General features: G+C 36.7%; 1 protein-coding gene across 4 annotated transcripts; it reads right to left on the bottom strand.

Moving 5' to 3' along the window:
* Positions 1-4,858: 4,858 nt before the first annotated feature.
* LOC135593451 (enhancer of polycomb-like protein 1) lies at positions 4,859-16,304 on the bottom strand. 4 transcript variants are annotated; one of them, XM_065083511.1, is made up of 13 exons: positions 15,890-16,303; positions 15,415-15,810; positions 14,529-14,658; positions 14,332-14,434; positions 12,928-13,051; positions 12,464-12,529; positions 12,255-12,293; positions 10,258-10,338; positions 10,070-10,117; positions 8,320-8,370; positions 8,152-8,220; positions 5,446-5,682; positions 4,859-5,251 (listed from the first exon to the last, which is right to left on the bottom strand). In XM_065083511.1, exons 2-13 carry the CDS (start codon positions 15,571-15,573, stop codon positions 5,000-5,002), a joined length of 1,359 nt encoding a protein of 452 aa, XP_064939583.1. In that variant the 5' UTR covers positions 15,574-15,810; positions 15,890-16,303; the 3' UTR covers positions 4,859-4,999. The 4 variants fall into 4 exon arrangements, with proteins under 4 accessions (XP_064939583.1, XP_064939584.1, XP_064939585.1 ...); XM_065083512.1 differs by having other exon boundaries at positions 15,415-15,768; XM_065083513.1 differs by having other exon boundaries at positions 15,415-15,641.
* Between the last annotated feature and the right edge of the window lie 220 nt (positions 16,305-16,524).

The raw sequence follows: 16,524 nt of genomic DNA, 5'->3' as shown, positions 1-16,524 counted from the left end.
ATTGAGAATAAATTGCACGAGAAAAGATTCATCAATATTCATACCTAATGTTTTAAGTTTTGCAGCTTTGTCAGCCATATTGAGGATATGATCCTGAATTCCTCGAGTGCCATCATACTGAGCCGTAGTCAGTTCTTTCATTAATGTGCCAGCCAATGACTTATCAGCAGATTTAAATCTGTCTTCAATAACCTTTTAATATTCCTTTGCGCTAGTTGCAGTCGGTAATGAAGTCTTTATGTTATTTGCAAATGTCATTCTTATGAACATTAAACTAAGTCTATCATATCTTTCCCAAACCTTCATTTCATTTACTTGTTCTATAGAACTTTCATCAGTCAAGTCTGCAGGCTTTTCAACAAGTAATGCTAAATCAAGATCTAATACCCCCAGTGTGAATTGCACATGCTCTAACCATTCTGAATAATTTGATCCAGAAAGTACAGGGACACTTGAAGCATATGAATGTATATGCGGAAGTACCACTGCAAAAATATAGAATAACATTAATGCTTTAAGTTTATCAAAAATTGATGAACTATTGATATCATTTATATTACACCTTTGGGTGAAATATTGACATATCTAGTGTTTACTCAAGAATATTTATGAAGGACTGATACCATCCTTGTGGAATAGTGTTGTTACCTTTGGGTATACAACCCTAAACTGCAAGGATATCCAAAAATACTATCATCCTACCCCATCATATAATTATTTGAATTAGATTCTCCTTTGGGATTATCTAAATCTCCTAATTATATGTGTCATTATGAATATTATTTCCTTAATATCATTTAGGATTAATTCTTTAATATTATTTTATAAGTCATTAATCCATGTCACTTTGGTGGCTACAAGACTAATGCAATGATATAAAATAAAAATGTCCTATAAATAACAAAACTTTTATTGTAATTCATATCACAAAAGTCTATCATCCTAGGCCACTTTGGTAGCTAATAAAACTTAGGGAAATGAATTACAAATAATATTCATCAATTTCTTTAATTTTTGCTAAGCAATTTGATAATAAAAATAATGACCATAATAATTATTGAATATTAATGCAAAGCAGTTCAATAATAAATAACAACAATAATTATTGAACATTAATGCTAAACAATTCAATAATAAAATAACAATAATAATTATTAAATATTAATGCTAAGCAATTCAATAATAAATAACAATAATAATTATTGAATATTAATGCTAAGCAATTCAATAATAAATAACAATAATAATTATTGAATATTAATCAATACGAAAACTCATATGATAATCATGATAACATATAAATCATACCTTCATGTGAAAGGTAAATATTATTTCACAATTTCATATATATATATATACATGTGAATAAATAAATAAAAGTCCAAAAAATAATAATTGGATTTTTAATTTTATTTACCACATGTAAAATCAATAATTTATATAAATCATGCATGTGAAAGATATACATTATTTCACAATTTCATATATATACATGTGAATAAATAAATAAAAGTTTAAAAATAATAATTGGATTTTTAATTTTATTTATCACATGTAAAATCAATAATTCATATGAGAAAACTATAAAGTAAACCATAATTTATAGTTTTTTTTAAATCAAAAATTAAATCCAATCAAATAATCAAAAATATAATTATGATTAAAATTAATCATAATTATATTAAATCATATTTATCAATTTATAATTGAGAATATGAATTAAATTTCTCAATTTTGATAAAACCATAAATATTTGAAATGGAATAAAATCAGAAATATGCGAATGGCAGAACTGTAATTTTGGCATAAATTAAACCCGATGGTAAACCGTAAATATGTTGACAGAACATAACTTCAAATTACGAAATTTACAAGGGTAAAACTGTAATTTTAACAAAACCCTAGCCTCGAGGGTAAAATCGTAATTATGCCAAAAACCCTAATATGCTTTCGTCGCCGCCGCCTGCGTGAGCGGCGCTGCCGCTGCTGCCTGCGGCCCGACCGCCTGTGCTCGGCTGCCAGCGGCAGTTCTAGCCTGCGCGCGGCCGCTGCCGCCGCGGGATTGCTGCCAGCGCGCGACCGCCGCGGGGCTACTGCCAGCGTGCGGTCGCCGCCTGTGCACGGCCTACTCACGCACGGCCGCCACTTGGGCTATCTGCCTGCGTGTGGCCGACCGTCGCATGGACGGGTTCCGGCCGTGTGCGACCGGCCGTCGCATCGACGGGTTCCGCGTATGGGACGGATTCTGTAATGCCCGCATATGGAACATGTTTTGTGATGTCCACATATGGGACGAATTATGTGATGTCCGCATATGGGACGGATTATTGATGCCCGCATATGGGACGGGTTCTGTGATGCCCGCATATGGGACGGGTTCTATGATGCGTACGCTACCCGGCGTAGTCGCAAATTCGCAACAAGGTCGACAGTGACCATTGCTGCTTAGCAATTCTTGAAAGATGAAAGTAATTTTATGCATCGTAAATAAATTTATAGATCTAATACATTTGATTTCAAAAATCTGGCTCTGATACCAATTATAAGCATAAAGTCTATAATTATGCTATATCTATAATGCGAAAATAACTTATATGCCAGGATTGAAATAAAAAATGTATAGATCTAATTACGATGCATACCTTTTGATGCCATCTCTTCAGAGATCTCGGTTGATCATCGTCTTTAATCCAAGATTGCTGCAACTAGCCACCAATCCGAAGTTGCAGGCACCGTCGCCGTCTGCAAGGAGTGCAAGGAGGAGTAGATCCTTTCTCCTCACATTGAGAGATGGATTTTTGGGAGAAAGGGGTTTTTGGGGAAACTAAAATCCCTCGACAAAGAGATGCGTCCCTTTTATAGGCGAAAGCAGAGGGTCTACGATGAGATCTCAAGAGATTTCCTCTCATCAAGGTTATCTCCCGAGGAATCGTTTCGTAGTGAACTTAGTTTATTGGCTAAAATATCTGAACGAAACCCAATCGATTATTTTATTTTATATTTTATTTAATTATAAAAGAGTCATATATTCTAACAAGGTGAGGTCAGGAGCAAGAGTGGCTCCCAGATGGCCATGGCCCATGCCGTAGTGGGTAGCTGGGGGGCGTTCTCTACAAGGGAAGTGGTTGCAGCAGCAACGAGTCCCACTTAACGGCGTCCTCTTTGGGACCTGGAAAGTCCACAGGGGGGCACGCCGAAGCGACTGGATCAAAGGTGGAAGCTTTCACGCCTCTTCCGCTTTCCCCTCGTCCTTTTTCATCTGGAAGCTCCCCTTCTTGCTTGCACCACAACGAGGTTGCTTTTGAATCACCAGACGCAGCGTTTTTAGACTCCAACCCCAATGCAAGTGGGTTAGTTGGATCTATTCGTGTTTGTACGTATAAATCGGATGATAACTACTTAACTGACTTAAAGGCTTTGGATATAATATTAATGATAAAAACAGTTTAAGATAATATTAAACTGAAAGAACAGAACCTATGTTCAAATTATATCCACGCCTCTTACACATCTTGTAGAAATGGGTATTACTTTCTATATTTGGATACTATTAGTATCCAAATTTACAAAATTTTTACTTACAAAATTTACATTACTATTTTTATAATTTTAAAAATGTCCTAAAATTATTGATAAAAAACATAACACAAGTTACCATGTGTTGGATCGATGTAAAAGTAATAGACAAATAATAATTTTATTTTATTTTTTATTTTTAGCACATGGAAATGATTTTTTTATCGATAAAATTAATAAGAATAAAAAATATTATATTTATTTTTTTATTCATCACTTCGTGTCAATTTAGAACGTGGTATTATAGTGTTATGTTTATCGTCGATGTAGCTAATAATGTTATGACAAATGAGATTATTTATTTTATTTTTAGAATTATAAAAATTTAAATATAAATTTGTAAGAACAAAAACCACGTTAATAAGGTCCAAGCATAAAAGAATTAATATAATTAACCCTCGAAATGATCATTACTCTCGACATGATTGAGGCATCTTTAGGGCATAATAAGTGCTTGGATCATAGGTGGTTTTCAAAACTTAAGAAATTGTCAGGCGACAAACATAATCGAAAGAATAATAGCCAATTGTCCAACACCAATTCCAACGTTTAGTCAACCAAACACCCCTCCAAATTAATACGGCGCATAACAATGTTGACCTTAATGCTCGATCGATACCAATGTTGGCTATTTCTTCATGTCCAAGTAACACCCAATAATAAGTTCGCATAAAAGTGATACAAATTAAATGCTTGCTTACTTCCATTACTTAGCAATAACACCCAATAAATACACATAAATGTGATGTGAATTAAATGCCCGCTTGCTTCAGTTAGTTACCAATAACCACTATAGAAAGCCTCAAATATAGAAATGCCACTCGAAGACTCTTTGTGACTACCCTCAATTCCTTTGAACCCTCCCTCTCAAATCCATTTACTAACTTAAGTGGAATGACATTTATCAAACACACCCTCAACGCAATTTTTGTAAGAAACTCAACCGAACTCGATTGCTTCCCAATATACAGGCTTGCAATAAGTTGCGATAACGAACCCAAGTTGACTTTGAATCTTGACACATCAAACATTCAAAATATATCATAACATTAAATATAGTGGTGAATTGGTATAAAAGACCAAAAGATTAAAAAAAAAAAAAAAGGCTATTTGAAAGGAATTGTCTTGGCTCTTCATCACCTCAGATTTAGCCACAAACAAAGCACATAGTCGTTCTAGCCATAAAGTTGAGGAAAATTACAAGGCAAATATTCATCAGCAATAAACTAAATAGCAATATGGCATCGGATTGCACACTTACGGATCAAAAAATGAGACGAGATACGAGGAAAATAACGCACTGGCTTTCAATTTGGAAATTAGTAAATAATTGTACATTAACTAGCAATTGAACATGCTCAGCTTCAACAAGCTCCTGCTCCTCCACGAGTCATCAGCCAATAGCCTTCTGCAGTGCAAGTGTTCAGCCAATCGGTGAGGGAGGCACTGGATTTGGTGGTAGATAGAGTGAGCTCTCCTGGCCAATTGGAGCTTCAAAAAGAGGGTTCCATCGATCAAAGATGATGCGCCCTCCACGACCAATCCGACCATGGAATTGGTATGGTGGTGCAACTGAGCTATCCTCAGCAGGTAGTACTGGTGGCACAATGCCTGCAACAGCAAGCTTGTCTGGATCCAAAGATTCGGTGAACAGCATGACTGGCTCATACAAGTCCTGCAGTAAAATGAAATTCAAAACCAATGAAATGTGAGCATTTTGGTCCACTATACGTGTCAGCATCTCCTCGTCACAACAACGTGGTCTTTTCATTCGAACTAAAAAATACTGGAGCACCATAATGCAACTTCAAATCTATCCCATGCTAAATGGATAACCAAAAAGAGAGAAGAGTAATGAGCAAAAAGTACCCTCTTTCTTGTACGCCCATTTGACAGAGTCCTCTGCTTCAGCTCCCGTTTCATTCGTACTGTAGGGACTGCAACAAGTTTGAAATCTGCAAACTTTGGATGGACAGTGGCAGAGATAACATCCTGATGACCATTAATTGTGTCATCTGAATCAACATAAACCTCTTCACTTGATGTAAATTTGCTTGAAAGTTGTTGGAAGCTTCGGAATCCATCTTCAATGAGATATGCCTCATGCTAAAAATAGTCACCAAGTCAGTAAGCATCCAAGTGCTAGAATTGAAACAGATCACAGAAGGCAGTTATTTCCCAAGAATATCCTGACATGTCTCGGAAAGCCTGCCACTTATCCATTTCTTTACACAAGGATATAATTATCGAGTTGAAGAAAATTATATATTAGAAATGTACTCTTTCCCCATATTTTTGGTCAAATGCCAATCAGAGCCAAAAGAACCCTCTGTGGCAGCATAAAACACCAAGTAATAAGATAGTAACTTCTACATTTATCATAGGCATCTCCAATGATATATTTGACATGACAACTTCTCTCCAATATAAAACAGTACTTTCATTCATAGACTTTAATCAGAAAATAATTATTCCGAAAGTCTCTGCAGAATTAAACCATGTACAAGAAGAGACCAATATGTCAAGAGTTACAAAGCCTGCTGAATTCCAAGACATTTTCTGTTTCTCCTCTAAAAAAATCCAACACCCCAAATAAATTAAGGTCGCATCACTAAAAATATTTAGATCATAACACAGTTATGCATCATGAGTAATAGATGTATATAGAGATTCATAAAAGTAACAAAAAGAAAGAATGACACTGAGAGCAATGCAATCAAGTTCTGCATAATGGTTTATCCAGGATACAATTACTTCCCTTTTGGTTTGGACCATTCCCTTTGGGGTCGGGGTAGGAAAATAATCATCAGGATGGCAGACGCAAAGCTATTGAACTTGGGTATGGTCTTTTGTCGAAATGGAATGGCCTTACTTTTTCTTTTTATTTATCGTGAAAGATTCGATCATTACATATAGTAACCAAGACCGGAATCAGCATATTTGTGTTTTACTCCCCATAACTCTTCCTCAGCCAGGCTTGGGCAGAATAGCAGAGCAAGTACAAGTATTAGTAGCATAGCAAAAACGTGTTCCTCGTCAGTAATATGTTTGTTCACGGTAATTGTGGCCTATCAGGAAAATTGATAACTGCATCAAAGACAATATTCATCATAACCATTATACATAAGACCACCACTGCTACATAGTCAATACCAAGTGTTTTATGTAACTAAGGAACAAGTTTTATGCTATAGATGTTTTCTTATGAGACAACTTACCATTTGTCATAATTCAATAGATTTGCTTGCAGAAAATCAGTGATCTAAAAAGCGCTAGGCGCCAAAGTCCAAAAACGCTTGAGGCGCTAAGCGCTCGCCCAAGCGAACCGAGACGCTAAAATATAAAAATATATAATATAATTAATAAATATAATTATTTAAATAAAAAATATGATACTCAAAATTTAAAACAATAACAATAATGTCAAATAAATAAAAATTAGCAGTATTAAAATTAAAATAATATATTATTAATTTAATAAATAAAAAAATATTGTTACTAGTATATAGTTAACAGTATACTATTAATCAAGGTCTGTCATACCGAAGCGTACCGCCCGTACCGGGCGGTAGGTACCGGTCCGACAAGTTACCGGTACGCGGACCGCCCGGTACCACTACAGTGTTACAGTACTACAGTCCTACAGTATGAAAAAAAGTATAAAATTGTTCGGTACACTAGGGTGTACCGCTCGGTACGCCTTGATGTACCGCCCAATACATCGGTACCATACCGTACCGAGCCCGGGTCGAAACGTCGGTACGGTACGGTACGGCGAACCTTGCTATTAATATACTGTTAACAGTATACTATCGAGTCGATGTGAGAAGAGGGAGTAAGAGTAACAGTAGCGGCAGCGAGAGCGGGAGCGACAATAGTGGCGAGCAGTGGTAGTGGCAGCGACAGCAACGAGCAGTGACAACGATAGCAAGGGTGCAGTGTAAGAGTAAGACTGAGGCTGCTGACTGAGAGAAGCAGTAGTGGTAGCAGCGAGCAGCGACAACAGGAACAGGAGCGGCGATAGTGGCAACAGCAGCAGCTACGGCGATGAGCAGCGACAGCAACGGCAAGCAGCAACAGTGGCAGCGGAGAGCAACGACAGAAAAGAGAGGCAATGACAGCGGCAGCAGAGAGGAAATGTCAGCGGTAGAATCGCAAGCAGGGTTAGGGTTGGGGAAGTTGCGAGAGGGATGTTGGGAGGCTGATATCGGTGCTTTAGTTGGTTCGATTGAACCAACTAAAGCAGTGGAGACCGAACCAGATGTAAAACACTGGTTCGGTCGCCTGGTTTAACCCGGGCACTCGCTCGAAGCGCCTGATGCCTAGGCTCGGGCGAGCACCCAGGCGACGCCTCTTTAAAGCGAGGCGCTTGGACAAGAAGCGAGGCGCTCGAGCCTTGCCTCGCCTCGCCCGAGCGCCTATTGAAATCACTGCAGAAAATCATTCTTTTTCACAAAGAGAAAAAGAGTTTGCAGTAAAAATTACCAAATGTACAGAGATCACATAAGTTGATCATGCTAACAACCTTGTATCACTATTAAAAAGAAAAAAGAATAATATACTATTCAGAACTACCTTATACTTAATCTGGATTCTTTGAATTTTGACCTTGCACTCAACAATCTCCCGCTTCTTTTCTTCTCTCTGCAATTCCACATTATTAGTTGCAAAATATAGGTTTATGCAAAAGCTGTTTAAGAAAGCATATTTCTCCAGTTAAAATAAAACTTTACTAAAAGAAACCTTAATCAAAGATCTTAGCACTTTCTTTGCCTGGTCCAAGTTATGCCTGACCTGAAGCAAGTGCAATAATTGAAGTATGATAAGTGATCATGAAGCCAAATGATTAAAAATAAAACTATACATAACAATTTCTACAAGATTGTTCACAGTATCTGTAGTAAAGAGACGATAGGCCTGTAAAAGTATTGTTGGAGAATCACACAGAAACAGTAACTGTAATCCTTAAATATGAAAGCTATATTCCGGTGGAAGTAGTACTAGAATATGAAAGCTGAGAATATGGAAGCTGTATTGTATTTCTAGAATATCGAGGCTGCATTCCTATATGTCCGTATTCTTAATTAGAATATAACTATATTCCTAAATAGTTGTATTCTTAAATTAAAACAGGAAAGTTGTCCAGAATTTATATGTACAATTGTATTCCTAAATCCTAATATATTAGGTCTGTAATAGGATGGTTGTATTTTACCTTTCTGGGATTTAGATCTTAAAAATTTGTAAACTCATTCATGATGAAGTAACAAATGAAATTACGCATTCTACAAGTATCTTCTTAATCATTAATCAATTCATATCTGAGTATTTACAGCTCAGCCATCCATTTTTCATTTCCAATCTACCAAGAGCCAAGTTTTTCCCTTCATAATCTATGTATATACATGTCAACAATTGCCAATGATAATATCAAGTGGAATTTATAAAGCTAAATCTATATTTTGCTAATAATTATGACAAATCAAAAATCTATGAGTAACCAAAATAATGATAACAAGATTAAGAAATGTCTCACTTCTAAATATGACAAAAGATCCACAATCTGTCCTACAAAATTGAATCAGTGTACTAGTACACATCATATGTCTTCTGTAGCTTAAAATAGAGGTTAATGGTATCGACAGTAGGCATAGCTTCAATAAATTTCCTTTTTATGGAATGCACATCCTTTTAGGTCCCCTCAAAATCAATTTCATGCAATACCTTTTCTAGAAAAATAAATTCACTCTTAAAATTATTTGCTTAAAGTAACCTATATGATAAAAAGGATGCAGTAGAGTTCTTCAGAAAAAGGATAAAAAAGGCCAACCAATAACAAAACTTTTTGCTAAAAAGGTAAAAGGAGATCAGACAATTTGGCTTTTACTAAATTGTCGATGTCACAATCATTTCCCCATCCAACATCTCTAAAGATATTAGTTCCTCAGTAAATGTTTTGTACAGTCATCCTAAAAACTTTTAAAGTTCATTAGACATTTTAAATTAATATATACAGAAGGCAAGACTTGTTACAAAAGACCAATATAAACCTTAGTCGGGGAATAGTAGCTTATGAGGACATATTAAGGATAAAGATTTAGGCATTAGTATGCTAAAGGATGAAATTTAGTACATGCAACCTTCACATGGAGATTCATGGAGTGTTCATAACAAATTCTTTAAAACATGAAACAGAGCTAACTGACAGTTACAGCATATAATGTGCCCAAAACCAACTGCATTAACATGGTGTTGTTTTATCTAGGTGAAAAGAAACCACTTAAGTCTCTAGATCAAGGTTTTAAATACCTGTCTGATATCAGTTTCAACAATCACTGGACTAGTTTAGTACAAAGATACCTAGCAGTATACTGATATCTACTGCTTGGAACCACTAAAATAAATAAAAAACCAATAATTTGAGATACTGGACTATAGGTCAGACTGATAAATGCCTGCTACACTACAAGCAATACAAGCAATTAAAATTTACCTGGCGAAGTTTTTCAAATGACTGCACATTGTTTTCCCTCCTTTGCATCTGAAAAAATAGTAGTCAAATATCCAGCACATAGGGTAAGAAGCACCTAATTTCTTTCAGCAAGTCTTTAACTTTTATGGTACAAAGTATTTTCTGTGTCAACAACTAATTAGATACATTGCTGATTCCTTAGCACCTACCCTTCTCATGTGAAGACGGTGTGCCTTTTCCCTCGGTCTGAATACATTATAAGGATTTGAATCATTAACTGGTGGAGGAGGCTGCACAGATAAGAAATAAAATTAACCATGATTAGATCAATTCCTACTTTTAAGAAACTACACAATCCCATAGAGTATTATACCATTATACTAGCAGAAGAATTAGCCATTTAAACATCTAAAAACAGACCACAACCTAGGCAGCTCAAAAAGATGATGGCTGTTTTTAGCCAATTCTTTTTACATGCAGAACCAAACCCAACAGGTAATGTGCAGTCCAGTAACCAAATAATAACAAGAAGCATTTTCAGCACCCTGGTTGACAAAAGGGAATAGGTGACTCATTTGATGCATAAGAATGCTTCCATGATGAAGCTGATAACAAATATTAAAGAAGCCATTCAGGCAAAACATTTTCCAAGTTTTCATGCTGGTTAATACAAACTGCAAGAAAGTCTGTTCGACACAATTTGAACTAACATATTACCAGTTACCTCTCTCTAAGAAATTGTTCAACTAGCAAAACAGTAACTTAAAAAATGTTAAATACAAAAGGTTCCTCATAATACCACTAAGTTTCCTGTAAACATCCTGTTGGTGTAATGTAACTAAAAGTTTAGTGAAGAACCACATACACCCCAAAAATAAACATGAAAGTGAAACTATATTAAGTTCTATAACATAGACAAATGTTCAGCACCCCAGAGTTCAGGTCTAAGCTTCCACCATCCATGTTGGTAGTACATGCCATTCCAATTAAAGAATGGCTATAAATCCACATTATTGATGACACTGTGCATTATGTTATCTTTTGGTTTTTGTTTTACACATAGACATTTGTATTCTTTAATAAAAGGAAGGTGATATAGGGACCATATTACTATAAGCAAATTGTTGTTCTTCATCCAAAACTAGTGCTATCTAGCAGTGATTACAATAGGCGCTCGGGCGCTCGCCTAGGCGCTCGGGCGAGGCGAGGCCCGAGCGCCTCGCTTCATTTCCAGGCGGCGCGCTTCAAAGAGGCACCGCTTGGGCGCTCGCCCGAGCCTAGGCGCCGGGCGCTTCGAGCGAGCGCTTGGGTTAAACCAAGCGATCAAACCAGATTTTTAGGTCTGGTTGGTCTCTGATGCTTTAGTTGGTTCAATCGAACCAACTAAATCACCGATATCAGGCTCCCTCTCGTGATTTCCCCAACTTCCCCAACCCTAACACTCGCGATTTTGCTGCCGAGATTTCGCTGCCACCGTCACTGCTCGCCGCTACTGTCGCTACTCGCCACTGCCATAATCGCTGCTCATCGACTGCTCGCCGCTGCTGTCGCCGCTCCCACTCCCACTCCTGCTGCCGCTCGCCGCTCCCGCTCCAGCTACGGCTGTCACCTGCTACCGCTGTCATTGCCTCAGCAGCTTCGGTCTTCTCACGCTCTTCTCACTATACTATTAATAGTATACTGCTAACTGTATACTAATAATAGTATTTTTATTTATTAGATTAATAATATATTATTTTGATTTTAATACTATTAATTTTTATTTATTTAAAATTATTGTTAGGTTTCAAAATAAATGGTAAGTGTACAGAGTAACTCAATAGATTTGATGTAAAATTTTATTGTTTTGATTTTTTAGACTTTTTATTAATGTGACATTGTGATTTTGTACCTGATTTTTTAAATTTAATAGCATATTTTTTATTTAAATAATTATATTTATTAATTATATTATATATTTTTATATTTTAGCGCCTAGCGCCTCGGGCGTTTTTTGACCTTGGCGCCTAACGCTTTTTAAATCACTACTATCTTGATATAACAGTCATTGAACAACCTTAAAAGCAGAAGAAGATTTTTATTAGCATATATTAGCAGCATTTTGAAATTACTTTATGTAAAACCAGTTTAACAAGTAAACAAGCAAGATTCACCTAAGAAAATATCAATGCCCATATTCTAAAAATGATAAGGAAAAGAGTGCAACCTGCAAGTGCCGCAATATAGGTTTTTGCCACCATTCTCTCTGATAAATAACAAAACAACCATAAGCAGATATATTGAGTCAAAATTTTAAATTTTGGTTAAAATTTATTAGTCAACAAAAATATGAAGCCTCAGATTCATAAATTCTTAACAATGCTATTATATAAAAATGGTAGTAACTCTATATTTCTAACACCAAATGAAGCATACCTTTGCTTTCCAATAGCTATATACAGACTGGAATACCGGATATCGTACAGATAGGAATTGTAAAGCCTGCAAAAAATGACCAAATAGTTGGGAAAATTAATTAGTTGCCAGGCAAAATTTCATATCATGAAACTTCATTATATCCCACAAAATCACAGCACATAAGATAGTAAGCCAATGGAAGATTGTGCAACTCTTCTCCTTATTTGTCATGTTTAACATTTCTAATACAAGATCCACTTTGTATTAGCATCAGAAACATAATTTCATGAGAATCATTTGTTTAGGCACACAGAATATTTTTCATCCTTAACTGATTCAATCATCATATTGGATACAATGCTTTGCTTCGCAACTAAACAAATGTCAAGAAATTATAGAAACATCATTACATCTAGAAATAAGAGAAACTGTATTTCATGTGAATAATCGAAAGCGAAATTGAGAAATGATTAGTCATCCACCTCTGCTGCTGCATCAAGTTGTAAAAGAACAGGAATCGGTGATCCAAAAGTAGGTGTTATGACTCCTGCTCGTTCTCGAGCTTTATAATCCATAACCTCCAACTTGAACAAAATGGTCTCACATCTGTAACAAAATAAGCTTAGGTTAATGAAAATTAGCACCAAAAATAAAACAACTCATTATGCTACGTGCAACATAAGCAGCGTGCTTTCTTTACAGAATATTTCCACAACAAATTTTGCAATGCTTCAAATTTGACCATGAAAAACCAGGGTATATGACATGCAACATCCAGGATGCGCTTGGAAGTCGGAACAATGTGACAGTTCATGGAATGTGCTTAGGTCGGTTAGTCCATAGTTGCAGCTCACTAAGAGCATCCTCTTTTTCATTACCTCAATTCCTAAGTGATGCTTAACCTGTACCAGAAGTCTTGTGTACAGGGCCATACCTTTTAATGCTTAAACATGACTCTGGCTACAATGCTTGACCAAGTGACCTACACTGGATAGGTCATAATCATGAGGTAGGGCTTTGCATTAATTCTCTACTATAACTGGCAGGCTACTGGCTTGGCCAATTTTCTTGGTAAAAATGGTGGCTGAGCCTTCCCCACCAGCCTTCTTGGCCTCGATTAGAGAGGAATCATGATGTCTCAGTGACAGAGCATGCCATGAGACATATCATATGTATGTATGTGTGTGCATCTATATGTGTGTATAGCAAAATTGAAAGACCATACAGATTCCTTAAGAAAATTCACAGGACACCTAGATTCTGTGGATTATAATAACTTGACTAAGCACAAAGAGCATTTCTCTTCAATTGTATTGCTTTCAACATAGAGAAAGAGAACATATGAATCATCAAGATAACGAGTATTTTTCTAAGGACTTCAATTCAGCAAACAAATTATAGGAAGTGGTCAGGTTCCTAGCATGGAAAGCATCTGCTTTTTCTGAGACTCTGCATGCAGCATCATGTCTATGTGAATGAAAATTGGCAATTTCACCAGTCTTCATGCAAATCGACCCTTAAAACATCAAAATAAAAAAAAATGAATCATCATTAAAGTAACCATTAGATTTTATTTGGAGATAATCTGACCTCGTTTCTTATGAGGTGAAAATGTTTTCTTTTTATGTATCTAGTACTAAGAAGAGTTATCATTCTTTTCATCTTTCAAACCCGCCCTGCAATTCTGCTTTTTCTCAAAATAAAAGAAAAACGAAAAAGAAATCCAAAGAGTAAATAAAGCATAATAAGACTTCATTGTTTCAGAAATCTATTTCTAGCATTCTAGGGAGAAGAGCAAGTTCCAAATTTTACAGATCATCAAAGAAACACAACATTAAAAGATAAAATAGGCATAAAGGTCATCAAGTGTAGACTTTGACTATTACTTTTCAGGTGTAAGAGTCATCTTATCATGGTTGAACTCTTCAAGCCATTCATCATCTTCATTATCCAGGTCATATTCAACAAATTCACCAATCTCAGCCCGAGCTGAAAGATGTAATAATAAAAAAGGATCAGAAATCTGAAAAGTAATCTATATTTTTCTTTTTCATAGTAAATTTATGCAAAATTTGACCAAAACCTCCTCTTCCACGTATATATGATGTGGTTTGTGTGAAGGTGCAAGCATAGTCTCTTTCGTATGTGTCCACAACAATGAACTGGGGGGTAGGTATTTCTTGAGAACTTGCCTTGCTACGAGTTTGATGCACCTAAAGGGAAAAAAATATAATTCTGTTAGTCACTAATCAATCTAACTATATATAATGGTTCACAGATCAAAATTCAACCGTTGACAATTTTGCATTTTCAACTCTATCCCTTCAAACAAAGAAATTATTTTCCTACGTAGAACTCTAAGTCACCCACGTCATAAAGGAACAATCAAGATTCAACCGTTGACAAACAAGAAACTAGAGTCATGAATCATTTTATGATCAGAGATGGCCTTACTGACATATAGAGAAGAAATAATTATAATTGGATGACCAGATGTCTCACCAAGTAATTTCATGCAAGGGCATTCCACGTGTTATACAAGTTCATATTGGAAGAAACTTTGATGACCTGAACGCCCTAACAACCGTAAACACAAGAAAACCCACAAGTCAAGACAGAAAAGAACAATCTGATGTCCTTTTAAGAATTCAACTTGTTAATGCTACTTTTGGAGTCTCCAAGAACAAAGCTTTATCATTCAATCCAAGGAGTATAGATTTCCATCATGATATCCACATTCAATATTTAGAATACTGACAGTTGGAGTTCTCTAACTATGCACCGTCTTCAGAATACCATGCAAGAAGAAAAAGCAGTGGTCCATAAGTTAAGCAACCAACACAAGCTTGACATGCTAATAAGAGATCAGCATTACCATGTTCAGAATCCCATACGAGAAGAAAAAGCATTGGTCCATAAGTTCAAGCAACCAACGCAAGCTTGACATGCTAATAAGAGATCAGCAGTACCTCATTCTCATTCTCAGCTGCAGTCCAGAGCAGCTGTGAGTTGCGGGTGGATGCAGCTGTGACAAGTGTCTCATCTTCCTCAAATTCTTTAATGGATTTGACAATGGGAAGCTTCTTGTGAATGTCAAGTGGCCGAGGCCTGAACGAAAGCCTAGTCATCTCTCTTCCCTTGCCAACCTCATTTCCCAGCTCACGCTGTTGCCGCCGCCACCTCCAGCACAGCAGAACTGATGACGGTAACCCAATTACTTGTTTAAAGTCAGATGCAATGATTCAGTTCAGATCACAGACCCGTTCCTGTATTATCCTTGCGAGCACTAGGGCTCGCCATTCACAATGACACAGTTGCAGCAGCTTAGACCAGACACCAGCAGAAACGGAGTTCACAAACAAAACCTAGAATTCCTCAGTTCACGAACTTCACTCTGTAACTTGAGAAGATAGGCGAAGGGGACATCTAAAGACGCGAACGTACTCTTGCTCGCAGGTGCCAGCCAAAGTTGAGAAAACAACACTGAGGCGCCCCAATCCCGAGAAACCTCCACTCCTGGCTTCGAAGCGGGACCTCCAGGGCCGGCAGAGCGGATTGAGAAACCACAATTCGGATCGAAGTCGCTGCTCGTTTGGGGAGATTTAGGGCACAGGATCAAGCGGGACGACGACAGGATTGGAGACCGCGTCGAAGAAGAAGAAGAAGGAAGATTTGGAGAATTCCGGGCGAATTAAGGGTTCCGATTCGTAGAGCTTCACGGCTTCTAGGGTTAAAAAAATTGGTGAAATTAAAATACTAAAAAGAAATGGGAGGGGGCGGAGGTTTTATTTTTTCTTTCTTTTTTACATTTTTCCGTGGCAATGTTTGAAACGAGACGACTTGTATTTCGAGAAAAGATTGTAACCACGAGAACAAACCGTTCTGCAGATTATATATATATATATATATATATATATATATATATTAAGTATTAAGAACAGTGACGGTGGAGAGGCCGGTTTGGTTGGGGATGCCTCCCAACAAATTCTGTATGGTAATTTATTTTGGTGGCAAAGCCACATTGTGAATCCCCAGCTGAACTCGAGAATGCAAATTGCCGATGAGATTCCCATCGCATC

Source organism: Musa acuminata, chromosome BXJ1-9 (assembly GCF_036884655.1).
Source record: "Musa acuminata AAA Group cultivar baxijiao chromosome BXJ1-9, Cavendish_Baxijiao_AAA, whole genome shotgun sequence".
In the NCBI taxonomy this organism is placed as follows: domain Eukaryota; kingdom Viridiplantae; phylum Streptophyta; class Magnoliopsida; order Zingiberales; family Musaceae; genus Musa; species Musa acuminata.
The sequence above is the reverse complement of the archived record's forward strand: the minus strand, read 5'-3'. Positions and strand labels throughout refer to the sequence as shown.

Coding starts and splice junctions, on each gene's coding strand:
- LOC135593451 (XM_065083511.1), bottom strand. CDS start 15,573: ATGACTAGGCTTTCGTTCAGGCCTCGGCCACTTGACATTCACAAGAAG. Junction 14,435..14,528: donor ATATATACGTGGAAGAGGAG/GTTTTGGTCAAA, acceptor TACATCTTTCAG/CTCGGGCTGAGATTGGTGAA. Junction 5,683..8,151: donor GAATCCAGATTAAGTATAAG/GTAGTTCTGAAT, acceptor GACTATTTTTAG/CATGAGGCATATCTCATTGA.